Source organism: Dryobates pubescens, chromosome 24, assembly GCF_014839835.1.
Source record: "Dryobates pubescens isolate bDryPub1 chromosome 24, bDryPub1.pri, whole genome shotgun sequence".
In the NCBI taxonomy this organism is placed as follows: domain Eukaryota; kingdom Metazoa; phylum Chordata; class Aves; order Piciformes; family Picidae; genus Dryobates; species Dryobates pubescens.
In genome coordinates this window covers 15,929,657-15,952,123 of record NC_071635.1, presented here as the reverse complement: position 1 = coordinate 15,952,123, position 22,467 = coordinate 15,929,657, and the positions used below count along the sequence as shown (strand labels likewise).

Below are 22,467 nucleotides of genomic sequence, written 5' to 3'. Positions count from 1 at the left end.
CTGGGGGTGGTTAGCCTGGAGAGGAGAAGGCTGAGAGGGATCTGATCAATGCCTCTCAAGAGCTGAGGGCTGGGGGTAGAGGGGAGGAGGCCAAACTCTGTTGGGTGCTGTGCAGTGATAAGCCAAGGAACACCAGGTACAAGCTTGAACAGAAAAGGTTTCACCTCAACAGGAGGAGAAACTTGTTTGGTGTGAGGCTGCTGGAGCCCTGGGGCAGGCTGCCCAGAGGTTGTGGAGTCTCTGCTCTGGAGCCTTTGCAGCCCCACCTGGATGTGCTCCTGTGTGACCTACCCTGGGTGCCCCTGCTCTGGCAGGGGGGTTGGGCTGGCTGATCTCTGGAGGGATCCCTTCCAACCTCTACTGTACTGTGACAGTCCCTCTGCAGCCTTCCTGCAGGATCCCTCCAGGCTCTGGAAGGCAGCTCTCATGTTCCCCCCACCCCTGGAGCAATGTTTGTTTTCTTCAGATGCTCCTTTCACTGCGAGTGAACCCCCAGGGCAAAGATGGCAAACCTGGCAGAGCCCAGCGAGCTGCAGTGTTTCCTTTGGAGCCTCCCCAGCTGGGGCTGCATTTCCTGGCATGCTTCCAGCCATGTCTGAGCACAGCTGGGGGCTGGAAGCACCATGGGAAGCCCAAGGTAGTGCTTAGGGCCTGGTGAGAAGCAGGGAAGGGAGGTCTCAGGGGGGGAATTCCCGGTGCAAACTGCCCCACTGTTTTGTCTCAGCCAAAAGACAGCCAGGCAAGCTCCTGAATTCCGGCCTCACACTTAAGCCCTTGCCTCAAGGCTGCTTTAAGAGGGCTCCTTCAAAGCCTGCTGAGGGCAGGACAGCAAACAAAAGCAGTGATTGTTGTGATTTGGTTTAAGGACTGCAACTTCTGTGCTGCTTCCATTGCTCACAGAATGGTTTGGGATGAACTCCACAGCTCATCCAAGTCCAGCTCCCCTGCAGGCAGCAGGGACATCCTCAACGAGCTCAGGTTGCCCAAAGCCCTGCTCAGCATGACCTTATAGAATCAATCAATAAGGTTGGACAAGCCCTTAAAGATCATCCAGTCCAAGCTGTCACCCAGCACCTCCTGACAACTAAACCATGGCTCCAAGTGCCACATCCAAGCCCCTCTTGAACACCTCCAGGGATGGGGACTCCACCACCTCCCTGGGCAGCTCATTGAACAGCTCCAGGGATGAGGCCTCAACCACCTCCCTGGGCAACCTCTTGCAGTGTTCCAGCAGCCTCCTGGGGCACAACTTGTCCCTCACATCCAGTCTCCATCTGCTCTGCTGTAGTTTGAAGCCATTGCCCCTGGGGCTGTCCCTGCAGGCCTTTGGGAGTATCTCCAGGCATGGGCCACAACCATCTCCCTGGGCAACCTGTTCCCTCCTGCCTACCTAACAAAGCACAGCCTTCTCCTTTGCTCTTCTGCATCCTTTCCCACTGCTTTCACCCTTTCTAGCCCCTTCCCACCTTCTACATTCTCTTCTACACCACCAGAGAGCTTCAGCCTGGCCACCACATGAATGACCTAGAGCTTGAGTAGCATTTACTCATCTAGAAGCATTTTCCACATGCACAGCAGGTGAAGGAATGACACAGGAAGCATCCACTGTGCTCCTGGAGGGGAAACAAGAGTGCTGATTCACTGAAGAGCACAGGAAAAAGGATCTCAGTGAGTGGGGAGCTCCCAAACCACTGCCACTCTAAGGCTCTTAAGCCAGACACTTAGCTTGTCAGCAGCAAAAAACCCCAGACCCCAGCACACACATCTTCTGCAGGCTCTGAGGAAGGCACTTGCCCTTAAGCAGATGTTGCAATCTGATATGCTCCACATCTCCTAAATCCCCTCTGAAAACAGGCTGCTGAAAGGAGTCTTGGGTGAATCCCTCTCCTACTGCTGCAGAGAGCCTCCTCCACTAAGTCCTGTCCTCCAGGCTCCAAGGCACTCAAAGCTGTCTCCCTCTCAGACACATGCTAGCCCAGATCTGGTTTGCCCTGTGCAACACAGCCTCTTCCACTGTCCTGTCCTCCAGGCTCCAAGGCACTCAAAGCTGTCTCCCTCTCAGACACATCCTGGCCCAGATCTGGTTTGCCCTGTGCAACACAGCCTCTTCCACTGTCCTGTCCTCCAGGCTCCAAGGCACTCAAAGCTGTCTCCCTCTCAGACACATCCCAGCCCAGATCTGGTTTGCCCTGTGCAGCACAGCCTCTTCCACTGTCCTGTCCTCCAGGCTTCAGTGCACTCAAAGCTGTCTCCCTCTCAGACACATCCTAGCCCAGATCTGGTTTGCCCTGTGCAACACAGCCTCTTCCACTGTCCTGTCCTCCAAGCTCCAAGGCACTCAAAGCTGTCTCCCTCTCAGACACATCCTAGCCCAGATCTGGTGTACCCTGTGCAACACAGCCTCTCCCAGTGAGAGCATCCAGAGGAGCTAATTCATAGAATACATAGAATAGACCAGGTTGGAAGAGACCTCCAAGATCATCGAGTCCAACCGGTCAACCAATCCAACCCACCTAAACAACTAACCCATGGCACCAAGCACCCCATCAAGTCTTCTCCTAAATACCTCCAGTGATGGGGACTCCACCACCTCCCCAGGCAGCACATTCCAATGGGCTCTCTCTGTGTAGAACTTCTTCCTCCCCTCCAGCCTAAACCTCCCCTGGTGCAGCCTGAGACTGTGTCCTCTTGTTCTGGTGCTGGGGGCCTGGGAGAAGAGACCAACCTCTGCCTGGCTACAACCTCCCTGCAGGGAGTTGTAGAGAGCAATAAGGTCACCCCTGAGTCTCCTCCTTTCCAGGCTAAGCAACCCCAGCTCCCTCAGCCTCTCCTCACAGGGCTGTGTTCCAAACCCCTCCCCAGCTTTGTTGCCCTTCTCTGGACACCTTCCAGCATCTCAACATCTTTCCTAACCTGAGGGACCCAGAACTGGACACAGGACTCAAGGTATGGCCTAACCAGTGCAGTGTACAGGGGCACAATGACCTCCCTGCTCCTGCTGGCCACACTCTGCCTGATGCAGGCCAGGATGCCATTGGCCCTCTTGGCTGCCTGGGCACACTGCAGGCTCATGTTCAGCCTACCATCAACCAGCACCCCCAGGTCCCTCTCTGCCTGGCTGCTCTCAGCCACTCTGCCCCCAGCCTGTGGCACTGCCTGGGGTTGCTGTGGCCAATGTGCAGCCCCTGGCACTTGGCTGTGTTCAATCTCCTGCCCTTGGCCTCTGCCCCTCTGCCCAGCCTGGCCAGGTCCCTCTGCAGAGCCTCTCTGCCCTCCAGCAGATCAACTCCTGCCCCCAGCTTGCTGTCAGCTGCAGATTTACTGCTGATGGACTCAATGCTCTCATCCAGATCATCAATAAAGATGTTAAAGAGCACTTCCCCACCATGCTCCCCTCAGCTCCTGTCTCTGTGCCTCTGGAGGAAAGCCACTCTGCAGATTTCATGGCCTTCATCACCAGCTTCCTACACTCCTCATTAAGACACCAGAGCTGCTCCCCTTGGGCACCTGATGTCTCAGGCTGCCTGAGAGAGGGGAAGTCTCAGCACAGGCAAGTGAAGGCAGTCAGCTGCCTTCTTCTGTTGAATAAAGAAGAGGTCATTAACAATCTGTAACAGGTGGCAGGTTTGGCAGCTCTGCTCTGCAGGCTGCAGACAGATTGATCTTGCCTTGCATTTCCAACCATGGCTGGGAAGGCTTCTGCTGAGATGAATTCCCCTGCCCACAAAAGCCTCCTGTTCAAGGCTGCTGTGATACCTGCTGCATCAACCACATCAAGCTGTACAAACAGCAGCAGCAGTCTGGACAATCAGCCTCTCATATTTTAACTCTGGAGCTACCTTCCTCAATTTCCTCAAGCAATTCTGGCAATCTTTAAATGGAAAAATCTAAAGAGGCTGGGTGGTGAGGAGTGGCTCAAAAGCAGCCTGCAGGAGAAGGCCTTGGGGGGGTCAGGTGGTGACAAAGTGCCCAGCAGCCAGCACTGGGCCCTGGCAGCCCAGAGCCAGCTGAGTGCTGAGCTGCAGCCAGGGCAGGGAGAGCAGCAGCACAGGGAGGGGATTCTGCCCCTCTGCTCTGCTCTGCTCAGCCCCCACCTGCAGCACTGCCTCCAGCTCTGGGGCCCCCAGCACAAGGACCTGGAGCTGCTGGAGAGGCTCCAGAGGAAGCCACAGAGATGCTCAGAGGCTGCAATACCACCACTGTGGGGCCAGGCTGGGAGAGTTGGGGCTGTGCAGCCTGGAGAAGGCTCCAGGCAGAGCTCAGAGCAGCCTTCCAGTACCTGAAGGGCTCCAGGAGAGCTGGGGAGGGACTCTGGACAATGATACGGAGTGCTAGGCTGAGGAACAATGGCTTTGAGCTGGGAGAGGAGAGATTGGGAGTGGAGATGAGGAAGAAATTCTTTCCAGTGAGGCTGGGGAGACTCTGGCACAGGCTGCCCAGGGAGGCTGTGGCTGCCTCCTCCCTGGAGGTGTTCAAGGCCAGGCTGGATGAGGCCCTGAGCAAGCTGGGGCTGGTGGGAGCTGTCCCTGCCCATGGTTGTGGCTGCCCTCTCCATGGAGATGTTCCAGGCCAGGCTGGACAAGACCTTCAGCAGCCTGGTCTAGTGGAAGGCGTCCCTGTTAGGGGGGATTGGAACTAGGTGATCTTGAAGGTCTCCTCCAACCCAACCCAGCACAAGAAGGACCTGGAGCTGCTGGAGAGGGTCTAAAAGAGGCCATGAAGATGACCAGAGGGCTGGAGAAGCTCCTCTGTGGGGCCAGGCTGGGAGAGCTGGGGCTGTTCAGCCTGGGGAGGTGAAGGCTGCAGGGAGACCTCAGAGCAGCCTTGCAGTACCTGAAGAGGCTCCTGGAGAGCTGGGAAAGGCCTTCCAGTACCTGCTAGGGGGGCTGGAACTAGATGGTCTTGAAGGTCTCTTCCAACCCATCCCCTTCTACGATTGCAGAGAAGTTGGCCCTTTGCTGCAGCAATGCAAAGAGGACAGACAGAGAGTCTGACAGATGATCCTGAGCCCACATCTCATGGGCTTCCATCCAGCCACTTGCAGCTGGGCTCTGGCCATTTAGAATCATAGAATCAATAAGGTTGGAAGAGACCTCAAAGATCATCCAGTCCAAGCTGTCACCCAACACCTCCTGACAACTCAACCATGGCACCCAGTGCCACATCCAAGCCCCTCTTGAACACCTCCAGGGATGGAGACTCCACCACCTCCCTGGGCAGCTCATCTCTCTTGCTGGGATGAACTTCCTCCTCACCTGCAGCCTAAACCTCCCCTGGCACAGACTGTCTGTATTGATAGTGAGGATTGCTCCAGTCCAGGTGCAGAACTTGCTCTTGTTGAGCCTCATGAGGTTCCCCTGGGCCACCTCTGCAGCTCAACAACCCTGACCCATGGAAGCACAGTGTTTGCACAGGCTCAGTGGAATCAGAGCAGCGCCTGCAGGGAGTGCTGCCCTCCCAGACTTGACCCCAACAGGCAGTGAGGCTTCCTTCCCTGGTCACTGGCTGAGCTGGAAAGGGAATGAAAGCAGCTCCAGAGAGCATGGGGCACCCACAGAAGCATTTTCAGGCTGCCAGCAGAGGAGCAAAGAGGATTTCGAGCCTGCAGTTTGAGGTCATTCCGGTTTTATCTGCCAGCCAAGCCACAGGCTCGGTGGAGAGCTCAGAGCCTCTGCCCCTAGCAACAAGTCATGCTGGACATGCACATGCAGCTTTCATCCCACAGCTAATGGGCTTAGAGGAGGCTGCTCTTCAGCACTAATAGGCTGCAAGATCTCAATTGTTTTCATTTCGAGACAAAGGAGGCTCTCCTGTGAGCCATTCAGTTTGCTACCTCAGGAGCCGCCCCACTCGTACTCCATCTAAGTAAGTAAAAGGCAGGGAGACAAGAAGTCATCCTGACAGCCCCTTGGAAGGGACACAGACCTCCTACAGCGCTGAAATCCCCTCTGAAGAGGGAGCGATCATCCCAAAGCCCACCCCACTAGATGGAGCAGCCTGCAAGGGTCAAGCTGGAGACAAAAAGGATTATCAGGGAAGTGCTTATCAGCCCTAATGGCTTGGGAAGGTTTACAGCAACCTTCCAGGCTCCATAACCCAGTGTGGGATGGAAAAGCCGCTGGGTGGAAACCCCCCTGCAGTGCCGCTGGGTGGAAACCCCCCTGCAGTGCCGCTGGGTGGAAACCCCCTTGCAGTGCCGAGCGGAAACCCCCTGCAGTGCCGCTGGTGGAAACCCCCCTGCAGTGCCGCTGGGTGGAAACCCCCCTGCAGTGCCGCTGGGTGGAAACCCCCCTGCAGTGCCGCTGGTGGAAACCCCCCTGCAGTGCCGCTGGGTGGAAACCCCCTGCCAGTGCCGGGTGGAAACCCCCTCCCAGTGCCGCTGGGTGGAAACCCCTTCCAGTGCCGGGCGGAAACCCCTTGCAGTGCCAGGCGGAAACCCCTTCCAGTGCCGGGCGGAAACCCCTTCCAGTGCCGGGCGGAAACCCCCTTCCAGTGCCGGGCGGAAACCCCCTTCCAGTGCCGGGCGGAAATCCCCTTCCAGTGCCGGGCGGAAATCCCCTTCCAGTGCCGGGCGGAAATCCCCTTCCAGTGCCGGGCGGAAACCCCTTCCAGTGCCGGGCGGAAATCCCCTTCCAGTGCCGGGCGGAAATCCCCTTCCAGTGCCGGGCGGAAACCCCCTTCCAGTGCCGGGCGGAAATCCCCTTCCAGTGCCGGGCGGAAACCCCCTGCAGTGCCGGGCGGAAACCCCCTTCCAGTGCCGGGCGGAAACCCCCTGCAGTGCCGGGCGGAAACCCCTTCCAGTGCCGGGCGGAAACCCCCTGCAGTGCCGGGCGGAAACCCCCTGCAGTGCCGGGCGGAAACCCCTTCCAGTGTCGCTGGGCGGAAACCCCCTGCAGTGCCGGGCGGAAACCCCCTTGCAGTGCCGGGCGGAAACCCCCTGCAGTGCCGGGCGGAAACCCCTTCCAGTGCCGGGCGGAAACCCCTTCCAGTGCTGGGCGGAAACCCCCTTGCAGTGCCGGGCGGAAACCCCCTGCAGTGCTGGGCGGAAACCCCCTGCAGTGCCGGGCGGAAACACCTTCCAGTGCCGGGCGGAAACCCCCTGCAGTGCCGGGCGGAAACCCCTTCCAGTGCCGGGCGGAAACCCCTTCCAGTGCCGGGCGGAAACCCCTTCCAGTGCCGGGCGGAAACCCCTTCCAGTGCCGGGCGGAAACCCCCTTGCAGTGCCGGGCGGAAACCCCCTGCAGTGCCGGGCGGAAACCCCTTCCAGTGCCGGGCGGAAACCCCCTGCAGTGCCGGGCGGAAACCCCCTGCAGTGCCGGGCGGAAACCCCTTCCAGTGCCGGGCGGAAACCCCTTCCAGTGCCGGGCGGAAACCCCTTCCAGTGTGGGATGGAAAAGCCTCTGGGTGCAAACCCCCCTGCAGTGCCGCTGGGTGGAAACCCCCTTGCAGTGCCGCTGGGTGGAAACCCCCTTGCAGTGCCGCTGGGTGGAAACCCCCCTCCAGTGCCAGGCGGAAACCCCCTTCCAATGCCAGGCGGAAACCCCCTTCCAGTGCCGGGCGGAAACCCCCCTCCAGTGCCAGGTGGAAACCCCCTTGCAGTGCTGAGCGGAAACCCCCTTCCAGTGCTGGGCGGAAACCCCCTTCCAGTGTCGCTGGGCGGAAACCCCCTTGCAGTGCCGCTGGGTGGAAACCCCCTGCAGTGCCGGGCGGAAACCCCTTCCAGTGCCGGGCGGAAACCCCTTCCAGTGCCGGGCGGAAACCCCTTCCAGTGCCGGGCGGAAACCCCTTCCAGTGCCGGGCGGAAACCCCTTCCAGTGCCGGGCGGAAACCCCTTCCAGTGCCGGGCGGAAACCCCCTGCCAGTGCCGGGCGGAAACCCCCTTCCAGTGCCGGGCGGAAACCCCTTCCAGTGCCGGGCGGAAACCCCCTTCCAGTGCCGGGCGGAAACCCCCTTCCAGTGCCGGGCGGAAACCCCCTTCCAGTGCCGGGCGGAAACCCCTTCCAGTGCCGGGCGGAAACCCCTTCCAGTGCTGGGTGGAAACCCCTTCCAGTGCCGCCGGGCGGAAACCCCTTCCAGTGCTGGGTGGAAACCCCCTTCCAGTGCCGCCGGGTGGAAACCCTCTCCCAGTGCCGCTGGGCGGAAACCCCTTCCAGTGCTGGGTGGAAAGCCCCTGCAGTGCTGCTGTGCTCAGGCCCCTGCCTGCTGAGCTGGTATCATGATTAGTCTGATGCAGCAGGGCTCCTTCCTGAGCAGAGCAAGAGATGATGGCAGATTGCACAGAGCAGGCCTGCTGCCATCACCTCCTCCCCTTCACCTGGGGCAAAGAGTCCTTCTGAAGGCTTCCCAGTCAAGCTCTTGGTTGCTCCTCCCTCTAAGCAGAGACCACTCCTCAGTTTCACACTGCTGCAACAGCCCAGGAGCAGGATTCTGTGCTGAGCAGGGCTAAGTGCAGCACAGCACTGTGTAAAGCTCACACACAATCACAGAGTGTTAGGGGCTGAAGGCCACCTCCAGAGCTCACCCAGTCCAAGCCCCCTGCCAGAGCAGGGTCACCTACAGCAGGGCACACAGGGACACATCCAGGTGGGGTTGGAATATCTCCAGACAGGGAGACTCCACAACCCCCCTGGGCAGCCTGCTCCAGGCCTCTGGCACCCTCCCAGGGAAAGAATTCTCCTCCTGTGCCCATGGCACTGCCTCTGGCTCAGCTTCCACCACTGCCCCTGGGGCTGGCACTGGGCAGCCCCCAGCAGAGCCTGGCTCCAGCCCCTGGGCACTGCCCCTGCACAGCTTCCTCCCCAGCACTGAGCTCCCCCTCAGGCTCCTCCTCTGCAAGCTGCAGAGCCCTCAGCTCCCTCAGGCTCTGCTGGGGAGGAAGATGTTCCCCTGGCTGCAGCAGCTCTGTGCCTCTGGGCTGGGCTCTCTGCAGCAGCTCCCTGAGCTCCTGCTGGAGCTGAGGGGCCCAGAGCTGGAGCCAAGATTGCAGCTGTGGCCTCAGCAGGGCAGAGCAGAGGGGCAGCAGAACCTCTCTGACCTCCTCCCCACAGCCCTTCTGCTGCAGCCCAGGCTGCCCTTGGCCGCCTTAGCCACCAGAGCACATTGCTGGCTCATGGTCAACTTTCCATCCACCAGGACCCAGAGGTCCTTTTCCCCTTCCCTGCTCCCCTCCCAGTTACCTTCAAAACCTACCAAAAATTCAGTAGTGAGCAAAACAACAAAACAACCAACCAAACACATTAACCTCTAAGCAGTGCCTGGCTGTGAAATGGCTCCTTGGAGCAGAGGTGGGGATTAGCATCCCACCAGAGCCTAAACAAACACATCCAGGTGGTGTCAAACAGAGCAAGAGAGCACGGGGGCCCTGCTTTACACCTGGAGTTTGCACTACAGCATGGCCAAGCAGTCAGCCTGAGCAGCAGGAAGAGCTCCTGGGGCCAGCAGCAAAGTGACACAGCCCAGACACAAAAGATTTCCACAAGATCTCTGTTTCAAGACAAGGCTCAAGGACGAGCAGAAGTGGATGGGCTCCTGAACAAGAGGACAGAGCCTCAAGGTGCACCAGGGGAAGTTTAGGCTGGAGGTGAAGAGAAAGTCTCATCCAGGCTCTTCTTAAGCACCTCCAGGGATGGGGACTCCACCACCTCCCTGGGCAGCTCATCCCAGTGGCCAATCTCTCTCTCTGTGAAGAATTTCTTCCTCACCTCCAGCCTAAACCTCCCCTGGCACAGCTTGAGACTTTGTCCTCTTGTTCTGCTGCTGGGGGCCTGGGAGAAGAGACCAACCCCCAGCTGGCTACAACCTCCCTGCAGGGAGTTGCAGAGAGCAAGAAGGTCTCCCCTGAGCCTCCTCTTCTGCAGGCTAAGCAACCCCAGCTCCCTCAGCCTCTCCTCACAGGGCTGTGCCCCAGACCCCTCCCCAGCTGCCTTGCCCTTCTCTGGACCCCTTCCAGCAACTCAACTATTTCAACAGGTAGAACCTGGAGACCACTTCAAGGGGAGCAAGATTCCAAGCTCCCTCCTCAGCATCTTCTCTGCACAAGACACCTGAATCCTTGCCTGCAGCTGGCTGACACCAGCTAATTCCTCACCCAGTGTCACTTTCCTTCCCACCTTGGTAGGAGCTGGAGGGCAGAACCACCTTCTGGGCATTTCTCCTCCTTTGACACATTCCTAACCCACTGCAGATTTATGTCTCTCTGGCCCCTCCACCCCAGCTCAGGTTAAGCTACTCAAAAGCAGGGCACTTGGCCAGAAAATTGAAAGGCCACAAAACCCCTTCAGTACCTCCAAAAGGTTTGACACAGAGGCTCTGTGTGTTTTGCTTCTCAGCTGTGACTCCTACTTCTTTTTCTCCCCCTCTCCATCCCTCCCCCCCCTCTCCAAGACAGTGTTAGTTATACAAATGACATGACATAAACAGAGAAAGAAAATGAAGCACCACACCTGCAATAACAATCAAACCCAGGCAGCCCAAGGAAAAGCCTCTCCTGTTGACCTGAAGTGAGTTGAGTGCAGCACATGGAGGTTTCCCAGCCCAGGCTGTGACTGAGAGCTACCACTGGGCAGCTGCCAGATTGATCTGTGAGGTCTCATCCCAAACAACAGCCCTGCAGAAGTCCCCATCTCTGGCCAAGCCTCACTCCTGGCAGGACACATGGGGACAGAGGAGTTTGGGTCCTCTCTGGAATTTAGCACACCTTCCTTTAAAGGAAATGGAGCAGCTGTGATGCTCATGAACCTGATCTGGCATGCCTGAGGGGAGCTCACAGCACAGGCAGCTTCAGGTTGCTACATCTCCTTTGCCCTCCCAGTGCTACTCTACATCTGACCTGAGCTCTGCCTGTGGCAGAATCCCCTCCCTGTGCTGCTGCTCTCCCTGCTTCAGCTACTGGAAGGCCTTTCCCAGCTCTCCAGGAGCCCCTTCAGGTACTGGAAGGCTGCTCTGCGGTCTCCCTGCAGCCTTCACCTCCCCAGGCTGAACAGCCCCAGCTCTCCCAGCCTGGCCCCACAGAGGAGCTTCTCCAGCCCTCTGGTCATCTTCATGGCCTCTTTTAGACCCTCTCCAGCAGCTCCAGGTCCTTCTTGTGCTGGGTTGGGTTGGAAGAGACCTTCAAGATCACCTAGTTCCAACCCCCCCTAACAGGGATGCCTTCCACTAGACCAGGCTGCTGAAGGTCTTGTCCAGCCTGGCCTTGAACACCTCCAGGCAGGAGGCAGCCACAGCCTCCCTGGGCAGCCTGTGCCAGAGTCTCCCCAGCCTCACTCTCAACAATACATACCTCATCTCCACTCCCAATCTCTCCTCTCCCAGCTCAGAGCCATTGTTCCTCAGCCTGGCACTCCCAGCCCTTGGCCAGAGTCCCTCCCCAGCTCTCCTGGAGCCCTTCAGGTACTGGAAGGCTGCTCTGAGGTCTCCCTGCAGCCTTCTCTTCTCCAGGCTGCACAGCCCCAACTCTCCCAGCCTGGCCCCACAGGGGATGGTCTCCAGCCCTCTGGTCATCTTCATGGCCTCCTCTGGAGCCTCTCCACCAGCTCCAGGTCCTTCTTGTGCTGGGGGCCCCAGAGCTGGAGGCAGTGCTGCAGGTGGGGGCTGAGCAGAGCAGAGCAGAGGGGCAGAATCCCCTCCCTGTGCTGCTCTCCCTGCTCTGGCTGCAGCTCAGCACTCAGCTGGCTCTGGGCTGCCAGGGACCAGTCCTGGCTCCTGGGCACTTTGTCACCACCTGACACCCCCAGGCTGCTCTCAATCTCCTCCTCACCCAGCCTGGATATGTGCTTGGGATTGCCCCAAGCCAGAGGCAGGACCTTGCTCTTGGCCCTGTTGAACTTCATGAGGTTGGCTTAGCTTAGGCCCACCTCCCAAGCTGAAGCACATCCTTGATACCTTTTCCCCCCCAACAAATATTCAACCTCTTTATTATTTATTGCTCTTCAAGTGAGGGGGAAAAAAGCAAAGAAGGAAGAGAAGAAACCCTGCAAGAACACCTTGCTGTCACTAGGCTCTAACTGGTTCTCTGCTTATCACAAGCTGGTCTCTTGGCCCTGTGGGTTGTTTTCTCCTTTGGCATCCTTAGGGAGCTTTTGTGCTTCTGAAAATGCATTTTTAGGATACTAAAGCTCTGGTAAAACAGAGAGGGTGGGGGGGGGGGGAAATCCAGCCCTCACCAAAGACCCAAAGGGCAGCTTGAGGTGTGGCCTCTGTGCTCCTCACAGCATAAGGACACAAACACACTGATTGCTCTGTGAGATACAGGACCAGAGAATCAGAGAGGGCACTGGGCTGGCAGGAACCCTCCAAGGGCATCTTGTCCAACCCCCCCTGCAGTCAGCAGGGACATCTCCAATGAGCTCAGGTTGCTCAGGGGACCCACCAAGTTTCACCTTGAATGGCTCTCTCTGGGCAAGCTGCTCCAGGACTTTCACCACCCTCAAGGTAAAGAGCTTCCTCCCAGTGTCCAACCAGTACCTCCCCTGCTTCACATTCAATCCTTTGCCTCTTCCCCACAGGCCCTGCTGAGAAGTCCCTCCCCAGCCTGCCTGTGAGTCCCCTTCCAATAGTGCTGTGGTAAGGTCCTCCTGGAGCCTTCACAGAATCATAGAATCAACAAGGGTGGAAAAGACCTCAGAGCTCAGCAAGGCCAAGCTGGCACCCAGCACCTCCTGACAGCTAAACCATGGCTCCAAGTGCCACATCCAAGCCCCTCTTGAACACCTCCAGGGATGGGGACTCCACCACCTCCCTGGGCAGCTCATCCCAGTGCCTAACAACTCTCTCTGGGAAGAACTTTCTCCTCACCTCCGATCTAAACTTCCCCTGGCACAGCTTGGGACTGTGTCCTCTTGTTCTGCTGCTGGTTGCCTGAGAGAAGAGACCAACCCCCAGCTGGCTACAACCTCCCTGCAGGGAGTTGCAGAGAGCAAGAAGGTCTCCCCTGAGCCTCCTCCTCTGCAGGCTAAGCAACCCCAGCTCCCTCAGCCTCTCCTCACAGGGCTGTGCCCCAGCCCCCTCCCCAGCCCTGTGCCCCAGACCCCTCCCCAGCCCTGTGCCCCAGACCCCTCCCCAGCCTTGTTGCCCTTCTCTGGACACCTTCAAGTCTCTCAATGTCCTTCTTAACCTGAGGAGCCCAGAACTGGACACAAGACTCAAGCTGTGGCCTCAGCAGTGCTGAGCACAGGGCACAAGGACTTCCCTGCTCCTGCTGGCCACACTCTGCCTGACCCAGGCCAGGATGCCCTTGGCCCTCTTGGCCCCCTGGGCACACTGCTGGCTCATGTTCAGCTGCTCTCCCCCAGCACCCCCAGGTCCCTCTCTGCCTGGCTGCTCTCAGCCCCTCTGCCCCCAGCCTGTGGCACTGCCTGGGGTTGCTGTGGCCAAAGTGCAGCCCCTGGCACTTGGCTGTGTTCAATCTCCTGCCCTTGGCCTCTGCCCCTCTGCCCAGCCTGGCCAGGTCCCTCTGCAGAGCTCTGCTGCCCTCTCACAGCTCAGCTCCTGCCCCCAGCTTGCTGTCAGCCGCACATTCCCTGCTGATGGACTCCATCCCCTCCTCCAGATCATCAATGAAGATATTGATCAGGCTGGGGCCCAGCCCTGCTCCCTGGGGCACACCACTGGTGCCTGGCTGCCAGCTGGCTGTGGCACCATTCACCACCACTCTCTGGGCTCAGCCTCCAGCCAGTTCCTCACCCAGCTCAGAGCTGCTGTCCCAGCCAGGGGCTGACAGCTTGGCCAGGAGCTTGCTGGGGGGGATGGAGGCAAAGGCCCTGCTGCAGTCCAGGCAGACTCCATCCACAGCCTGCCCCACAGCCACCAGGCAGTTCCCTGGGCATGGAAGGAGATCAGGTTGGAGAGGCAGGACCTGCCCTTCCTAAACCCATGCTGACTGTCCCTGAGCCCTTGGCCACCCTTCAAGTGTCCCCAGAGCAGAGGGGCAGAGTCACCTCCCAGTCTGCTGGCACACCTCAGCATGCAGGCTCTCATTGCTCCCCATCCCTGAAGTGCCCTGCTCTGGTTCAGGGCTGAAACACTCAGCCCTCCAAACCCTTTCCCTTTGCTTATGGGAAGAAAGCAAAAGCTCAGCTTGATGCAGGAGACCTCAGGGAAACTGGGAGGGGAAAGGGGCAGGCAAACTATCCTACACCAGAGCTGCAGCCTGTGGCTGGGGTGTGGAGGTCTCTGCTGCTGAGCCATCACCCAGGGAGATTCCTGTGAGGTGCTGGCAGTGCTCTGGCAAATGCACAGCTGTTGGCTTCCTAAAGCATGCTCATCACTTAAATCACAGCCTCCTGTCTGCTCCCTCTCACCCACAGCCTTGGACTAGGGCTCAGCTCACGCCACCAGGCCTCCCAAAGAGGTGGCTGTGCCTGTGAAAGCCTTCAGTACTCTTCAGCTGCCTGTGGGCACAGTCCAAGAGTCAAAAGCATTTTGCTGTTTGGTGGAGATGCTGCAATTGCCCCCTCAGAGCAGGAGCTCTTTGTGGGGAGCTGCACAGGCTTTTAATGGGTTTTATTCTGCAAGCCCAAGCAGTCCCAGGGAAGGCTTTTGTGAGCTCACCCTCTGTGCTGTGGGTCTGCTGGACAAAGAAGTGGCCCTCCAGCACTGGAAGATGATTCTGGTACCATTCAGGCCTTGACTTCTCTCCTGAGGCAGCCAACACAACCTTGTGATGGCCACTCTCCTCAACTCATTCTGTGCAAAGGGATTTAAAATGGGGACAGAGGGGCTGAGAGCAGCCAGGCAGAGAGGGACATGGGGGTACTGATGGAGAGCAGCTGAACATGAGCCAGCAGTGTGCCCAGGGGCCCAAGAAGGCCAAGGGCAGCCTGGCCTGGGTCAGGAAGAGTGTGGCCAGCAGGAGCAGGGAAGTCCTTGTGCCCTGTGCTCAGCACTGCTGAGGCCACAGCTTGAGTCCTGTGTCCAGCTCTGGGCTCCTGAGGTTAGGAAGGATATTCAGACACTTGAATGTGTCCAGAGAAGGGCAATGAGGCTGGGGAGGGGTCTGGGGCACAGCCCTGTGAGGAGAGGCTGAGGGAGCTGGGGTTGCTTAGCCTGCAGAAGAGGAGGCTCAGGGGAGACCTTCTTGCTCTCTCCAACTCCCTGCAGGGAGGTTGGAGCCAGCTGGGGGTTGGGCTCTTCTCCCAGCCCCCCAGCACCAGAACAAGAGGACACAGTCTCAAGCTGTGCCAGGGGAGGTTGAGGCTGGAGGGGAGGAGAAAGTTCTTCCCAGCAAGAGGAATTGGCCATTGGACTGTGCTGCCCAGGGAGGTGGTGGAGTCCCCATCCCTGGAGGTGTTCAAGAGGGGCTTGGCTGTGGCCCTTGGAGCCATGGTTTAGTTGATTAGATAGTGTTGGGGGATAGGTTGGACTGGATGAGCTCTGAGGTCTTTTCCAACCTTCTTGATTCTATGACTCTCTGAACTTCATCAAGCTGCTAGCAGGTCAGCATCACCTGTGAAATGTGCATTCACTGTCAGCCACCTAAATCACAGCTTGCATCTGGTGGGCAGCAAAGCAAAAAGCAGAGAGTAGCTCCCCTCTCCCTCCTGCCCCAGGCACTGCCAGAAATGGAGAGGAAAGAAGGGAAGCAGAGGTGATGCAAGCATGAAAAGAAATGCAAGACCCACAGCTGCAGCTCCACCACTTTGGCACCATGTAGTGTCTTACAATCCTACAGAGGTATGGGTTGGAAGGGACCTCCAAAGGCAGACATCAGGGCCAGCCTCCACTGGATCAGGTTGCTCAGAGCCTTGTCCAGCCTGGCTTGAGTATGTGCAGGGATGAGGCCTCAACCACCTCCCTGGGCAATGTGATCCAGTGCTGCACCACCCTCATGTCCTCTTGCAGCTGGGAGCCTTGCTCACCCATGAAACACAGTGAGGCATGCTCAGGCTTCACTTCAGAGCTGTTACACACAAGCTGCCTCCCTGGCCCCACAGCACCAGAGGTGGGGGCAGCCCTCTGAGCATTTGGGCTAAGCAGATGCATTGGCCACCAAGGGCTGAAATGAAGCTCTTGGCTGCTTTACAGCTTATGAGATCCTCCTCTCATTTCCAGGCCAGCAGCAGCTGCTGGCTGCCTCTGATGCTACAGGGAGTTTACACAGCACATGGCAGCACACTTGAGAGCTTCAGCTCTGCAGGCACCACATGGGTCACTGCTGCTGGAATGTTCAGGCCCTGCCACCAGGCAGCTTTGCCTTCTCTTTTTTTTTTCCCCCCTGTTACACAAATATTTACTCAGACTAACTTCCCACTTTGGATGGAGTGGTCTGGAAACGTGTCTCTCTTGCTCCCACATGGCTTTGGAAGAGGGCCTGGGGCTGGATGCCTGCCACTGAAGCAGGTAGGGCTCAGGTGGGGTCCTCTTTTCTCTGCTGTCATCACGTTTGGAGTGGGGTTAGCACAGCAAAACCTCCCAGAGGAGTACAAGGAGGCCAGGCACAGATGAAAGGTTCACACTTCTGACACATAAAACTGCCTCAGCTCAGGGAAGCCTGGAGAAGAGAAGCCTCCAGGGAGACCCTACACAGTTCAGCAAAGCTGGGGAGGGGTCTGGGGCACAGCCCTGTGAGGAGAGGCTGAGGGAGCTGGGGTTGCTTAGCCTGCAGAAGAGGAGGCTCAGGGGAGACCTTCTTGCTCTCTTCAACTCCCTGCAGGGAGGTTGGAGCCAGCTGGGGGTTGGGCTCTTCTCCCAGACACCCAGCAGCAGAACAAGAGGACACAGTCTCAAGCTCATTGAAAGAGGAATTGGCCACTGGGATGAGCTGCCCAGGGAGGTGGTGGAGTCCCCATCCCTGGAGGTGTTTAGGAAGAGCCTGGATGAGGCCCTTGGTGCCATGGTTGAGTTGATCAGATGGTGCTGGGGGAGAGGTTGGGCTGGATGAGCTCAAAGGTATTTTCCAACCTGGTTAATTCTATTCTATTCTATTCTATTCTATTCTATTCTATTCTATTCTACTCTATTCTACTCTATTCTACTCTATTCTATTCTTATTCTACTTTTATTCTATTCTATTCTTATTCCATTCCATTCCATTCCATTCCATTCTCCTCTCTTCTAAATAGCTGCAGGGGACATACAGGCAGGCAGGGGAGGGACTGTTCAGAAGAGCCTGTGGGGATAGGACAAGGAGCAGAGGTTTGAAACCAGAGCAGGGCAGAGTTAGTCTGGAGATCAGGAGGAAGTTCTGCACAATGGAGGTGGTGAGAGACAAGCAGGGTGCCCAGGGAGGTGGTTGAGGCCCCATCCCCAGAGACATTCAAGAGCAGATCTGATGTGTCCCTGTGCAGCCTGCTGCCTTTGGAGGTGTCCCTGCTGACTGCAGGGGGGGTTGGACAAGATGCCCTTGGAGGATTCCTCCCCTCCAATCTGATGCAATCTGTGACTCTGCATTTTGAACCTGGCTCTCTGGAGTGGTTCTGTGAGGCCTCAAAGGAGGCAGAGACTTTCTCAGCCTTGCACAGCAACCCCTGGGGGTTGTGCTGCTGCTGCTGCTGCCGTGGGGCAGGTGGGTGTCAAAGTGCTTCCCAGAGACTGACTGTGGAAGACACAAGCATTTAAACTAAAGAGCTGCTCAGGCAACCAATGGAGCTGCTGGGGGCATGAGGAGCAGGAAGGTAACCATTTAATCTGCTCTTGTGCAAGGTGGTAAATGGGGTGGAGACACTGAAGCATGACAGAGAGCAACAAGCACACAGCTGGCCCCTCATGAATGCTTTGAGTGCTGGGAGAGGAGGTGGGGGCAGCCATCCCACCAGCCAGTGCACTCAGAGGCAGGGGAAAACCCAGGGGAAGCTGGGGCCAGCCCTGGGTGTGAGGACAGAGAACAGCATCAGTGCAAGAAGGACAAAGCCTGCACCCAAGAGCTCTTTGGCAAACTCACTGAAGCTCAGGGAGGAGGAAAAGCTGAGAGCCCTCTGGAATGAGCTCTGCAAACAAACCCAAACTGGGACAAGAGCAGGATGGCAGTTTCTAGATGACAGCAGCACAGGCACAGGCAATGACATGACTGCCAGGTGCAAAGCTGCCTGAGAGAGGCACTGAGTGCTCCCTGCACTGCACTGGAAGCTCATCAATGTTGACAAATATCTGGAGGGTAGGAAGCAAGCAGAAGAGGCCAGGATCATTCACACAGCTTCATCCCTGCAGCTTCTGAAGGCCAGGCTGGAGGTGGCTGTGAGCAACCTGCTGTGGTGTGAGGTGTCCCTGCCCATGGCAGGGGGCTGGGGCTGGCTGAGCCTGGAGCTCCCTTCCAACCCTGACAGTTCTATGTTTCCATGATTCTATAATCTCCAGAGGTCCCTTCCAACCCCTTTCCTTTCAATGATTCTATGAAGAAACTGACTTTCCAACAGCATAAGCTGGGCCAAAGCTCTGAGCAGCACCTGCCTGGCTTTGGCACAGCACCCACAACCCTGCCCAGGGCTCAGCACCGCTGCTGTCCTGAACCTGGCAGCTCACGCTGGAGGCCAAAGCCTCTCCTTCTCCTCACTGAGCCAAGCCCAAGGCCTCCCAAGGTTTTCCAAAGGAGCAAACCAAAGAACAGTTACTCAGAACTCAAGTTCATGGGCCTGGCCCTGAAAGAAGCATAAAAGAAGATTACAGCTGGAACCTGATCGCTGCCAGGCTGAGCCCCTCAGCGGCTGACCCTGGGCTCTCAGGCTGAGGAGGGAAGTGCAGCCCTGGGAAGCTGAGCAAGCTTTCCCCAGGCAGCACAATGGTGGCACTGGGAACACTCTGGTTTCAGATAAACTGAGCCTTAATCAGACTGATCTCCCCTGCACAGAATTCCCAGGGTATCCAGTGACAAGGTGCACTGCAGCTCTAAGGGCTGGGATGTAAATCAGGGCACTAAGAGGAAGTCTCTGTGTGAGAAAGCTGCTGGAGCCTGCAGCCAGCAGTGACTTACAAACCTTAAGGGGCACTTAGCTTGGAGCAGAACCTCCCCCTGCTTCTGAAAGCTAACACTCCTCTTAGAAGCGCAGAATTGCTCCACTTGGAGGAGACCTCTGAGATCATTCAGCCCAACCTTCAACCCAACACCAGCACCACTCAGGGCTGTGAATGTGTTCATGGCTTTGCTGTCACCACTCCAGGCCATGGGCTTCAAGAAAGCAAAGGAAAGGATGAGGTCTGCTTGCCTTGGGAGGTCCATGCTAGCCTGGAGAAGCAGAAGCTCCTTTCATGTTCCCTGCAAGCCACAGCCTTGTCAGGGTATCTTAAACAGGGAGAAGCAGTCTGTGTCTGGAGAGGGACTGAAGTTCATTCCTGCCTGCAGTCCAGCAGGACTCACAGACACAGAGTGCTGGGGCTTGGAAGGGACCTCTGAGGATCAACTGTTCCAACCCTCTGCTGAAGCAGGTTTGCCATGGGCAGGTTGCAGTCACCTCAAGAAACAGCTGATGGCCTCCTCATTGCTGGTTAAGATATCCTTCCCTGACCTTGAACATGGAATTGTTTGGGTTGGAGAACACCTCCAAGGGCATTAAGGCCAACCAGCAACCCAACCCCACCATGGCCATCAAACCCTGGACCCCAAGTGCCCTGGCCACAGGTCTCTGGAACACCTCCAGCCAGGGGGACTCCACCACCTCCCTGGGCAGCACATTCCAATAGCCAATTCCTCTTGCTGGGAAGAACTTTCTCCTCACCTCCAGCCTAAACTTCCCCTGGCACAGCTTGAGACTGTGTCCTCTTGTTCTAGTGTTGATTGCCTGGGAGAAGAGACCAACCCCCTCCTGGCTACAACCTCCCTGCAGGGAGTTGTAGACAGCAAGAATGTCTCCCCTGAGCCTCCTCTTCTGCAGGCTAAGCAACCCCAGCTCCCTCAGCCTCTCCTCACAGGGCTGTGCCCCAGACCCCTCCCCAGCCTTGTGCTCCAGAACCCTGGATGCTAGGAAGAAGCTCTTCATAGAAAGAGTTTTTGGCCACTGGGATGGGCTGCCCAGGGAGGTGGTGGAGTCCCCATCCCTGGAGGTGTTTAGGAAGAGCCTGGATGGGGTGCTTGGTGCCATGGTTGAGTTGAACAGATGGTGCTGGGTGATAGGTTGGACTTGATGATCTCAAAGGTCACTTTCAACCTGGTTAGTTCTATTCCATTCCATTCCATTCCATTCCATTCCATTCCATTCCACTCCTATTATATTCCATTCTATTACATTCCATTACATTCCATTCTATTCCATTCCACTCCTATTCCATTCCACTCCCATTCCATTCTATTCCATTCCACTCCTATTCCATTCCATTCCACTCCTATTCCATTCCATTCCATTCCATTCCATTCCATTCCATTCCACTCCTATTCCATTCCATTCCACTCCTATTCCATTCCATTCCACTCCTATTCCATTCCACTCCTGTTCCATTCCATTCCATTCCACTCCTATTCCATTCCACTCCTGTTCCATTCCACTCCACTCCTATTCCATTCCACTCCTATTCCATTCCATTCCATTCCATTCCACTCCTATTCCATTCCATTCCACTCCTATTCCATTCCATTCCACTCCTATTCCATTCCATTCCATTCCATTCCACTCCCATTCCATTCCACTCCTATTCCATTCCATTCCACTCCTATTCCATTCCATTCCATTCCACTCCTATTCCATTCCATTCCACTCCTATTCCATTCCATTCTATTCCATTCCACTCCTATTCCATTCCACTCCACTCCTATTCCATTCCATTCCACTCCTATTCCATTCCATTCCATTCCATTCCACTCCTATTCCATTCCATTCCACTCCTATTCCATTCCATTCCATTCCATTCCACTCCTATTCCATTCCATTCCACTCCTATTCCATTCCATTCTATTCCATTCCACTCCTATTCCACTCCCATTCCATTCCACTCCTATTCCATTCCATTCCATTCCATTCCACTCCTATTCCATTCCATTCCACTCCTATTCCATTCCATTCCATTCCATTCCACTCCCATTCCATTCCACTCCCATTCCATTCCACTCCCATTCCACTCCTATTCCATTCCATTCCACTCCCATTCCATTCCACTCCCATTCCATTCCATTCCACTCCTATTCCATTCCATTCCACTCCTATTCCATTCCATTCCATTCCACTCCTATTCCATTCCATCCCATCCCATCCCATCCCATCCATCCCATCCCCTCCCCTCCCCCTCCCTCCCCTCCCACAGCCAGTCTCCTCCTGCCCCTCACCAAGGGCTTGGTCTCCTCCTCATCCTTGAAGTAGTACAGCAGGTCTCCCTTGAGCACGAACCAGCGGCTGTGCCAGGTCTTGACGAAGCCTCCTTGCTTGCGCAGCCAGCCGCACTTCAGGGCACCCTCTGCAGGCCCGCTCTGCTCCTCCATCCTGCCACTGGGCAGCTCCCCTGCTGGGAGAAACACAAGGAGAGGTGAAACAGTCACACTCCTATCCAGGCACCACCCTGCTGCTTCTGTGTCTGTGAGCACTGCTGGACTGCAGGCAGGAACGGACTGCAGAACCTCTCCAGACACAGGCTGCTCCTCCCTTCTTGCTCTCTCCAACTCCCTGCGGGGAGGTTGCAGCCAGCTGGGGCTTGGGCTCTTCTCCCAGGCCCCCCAGCACCAGAACAAGAGGACACAGTCTCAAGCTGTGCCAGGGGAGGTTGAGGCTGGAGGTGAGGAGAAAGTTCTTCCCAGAGAGAGTTGTTGGCCATGGGAATGTGCTGCCCAGGGAGGTGGTGGAGTCCCCAGCCCTGGAGGTGTTCAAAAAGGGCTTGAATGTGGCACTTGGAGCCATGGTTTAGTTGATCAGATGGTGTTGGGTGCCAGCTTGGACTGGAGGATCTCTGAGGTCTTTTCCAACCTGACTGAGGCTATGAGTCTATGACTGTTTTGGACTTGTTAAAAATCTACATGTTAAGCACCTCTGGTCAGTCATGAATCCTCCTGAGCGCAGGAATCTACCTGACAGAGTCCTGATGGATACTAGAAAGAAACTCTTGAGAGTGAGGGTGCAGAGGCACTGGACAGGGTGCCCAGGAAGGCTGTGGATGCTCTCTCTCTGGAGGTGTCCAACACCAGGCTGGATGAGGCCTTGAGCAATCTGGGCTGGTGGGAGATGTCCCTGCCCACGGTGGGGGGGTTGGAACTGGATGGTCTTTAAGTGCCTTCCAAGCCAAACCCCTCTCTGATGCTAGGGTTTTGTACAGCAATCACAGAGTCACTTGCTCAGGCTTCATGGGCAAAAGGCTCATCTTGATCCCCTGCTCCAGCTAGAGCTCAACAAACTCAATGCTTTGAGTTTCAAGTTCTGATACTTGCAGCTGAACCCCAAATCCAGCTGAGAGCTCCCTGTGCCAAGCAGTGCTTAGCTCAACAGAGCAAAACCTGCCTGCAGCCACAGCAGAGGGCAAAACCCACCCTGGAACCTCACTGGCCAGAAGAGCCTGAGGAACAAAGGATGCCTTTGCTTTCTAAACCACCACTGGCAGCCTTTCTTGCCCACTCAGGAACTTCCC

At 56.8% G+C, this 22,467-nt stretch overlaps 1 protein-coding gene across 1 annotated transcript in view; it reads right to left on the bottom strand.

Moving 5' to 3' along the window:
* LOC104302068 (rho GTPase-activating protein 24-like) overlaps positions 1–22,467 on the bottom strand; it is an 81,600-nt gene that overhangs the window by 37,344 nt on the left and 21,789 nt on the right. The window contains exon 3 of the mRNA XM_054172519.1: positions 21,182–21,354. Within this exon, the coding sequence (XP_054028494.1) occupies positions 21,182–21,354 (173 nt within the window). The remainder of the gene's footprint in view (positions 1–21,181; positions 21,355–22,467) is intronic.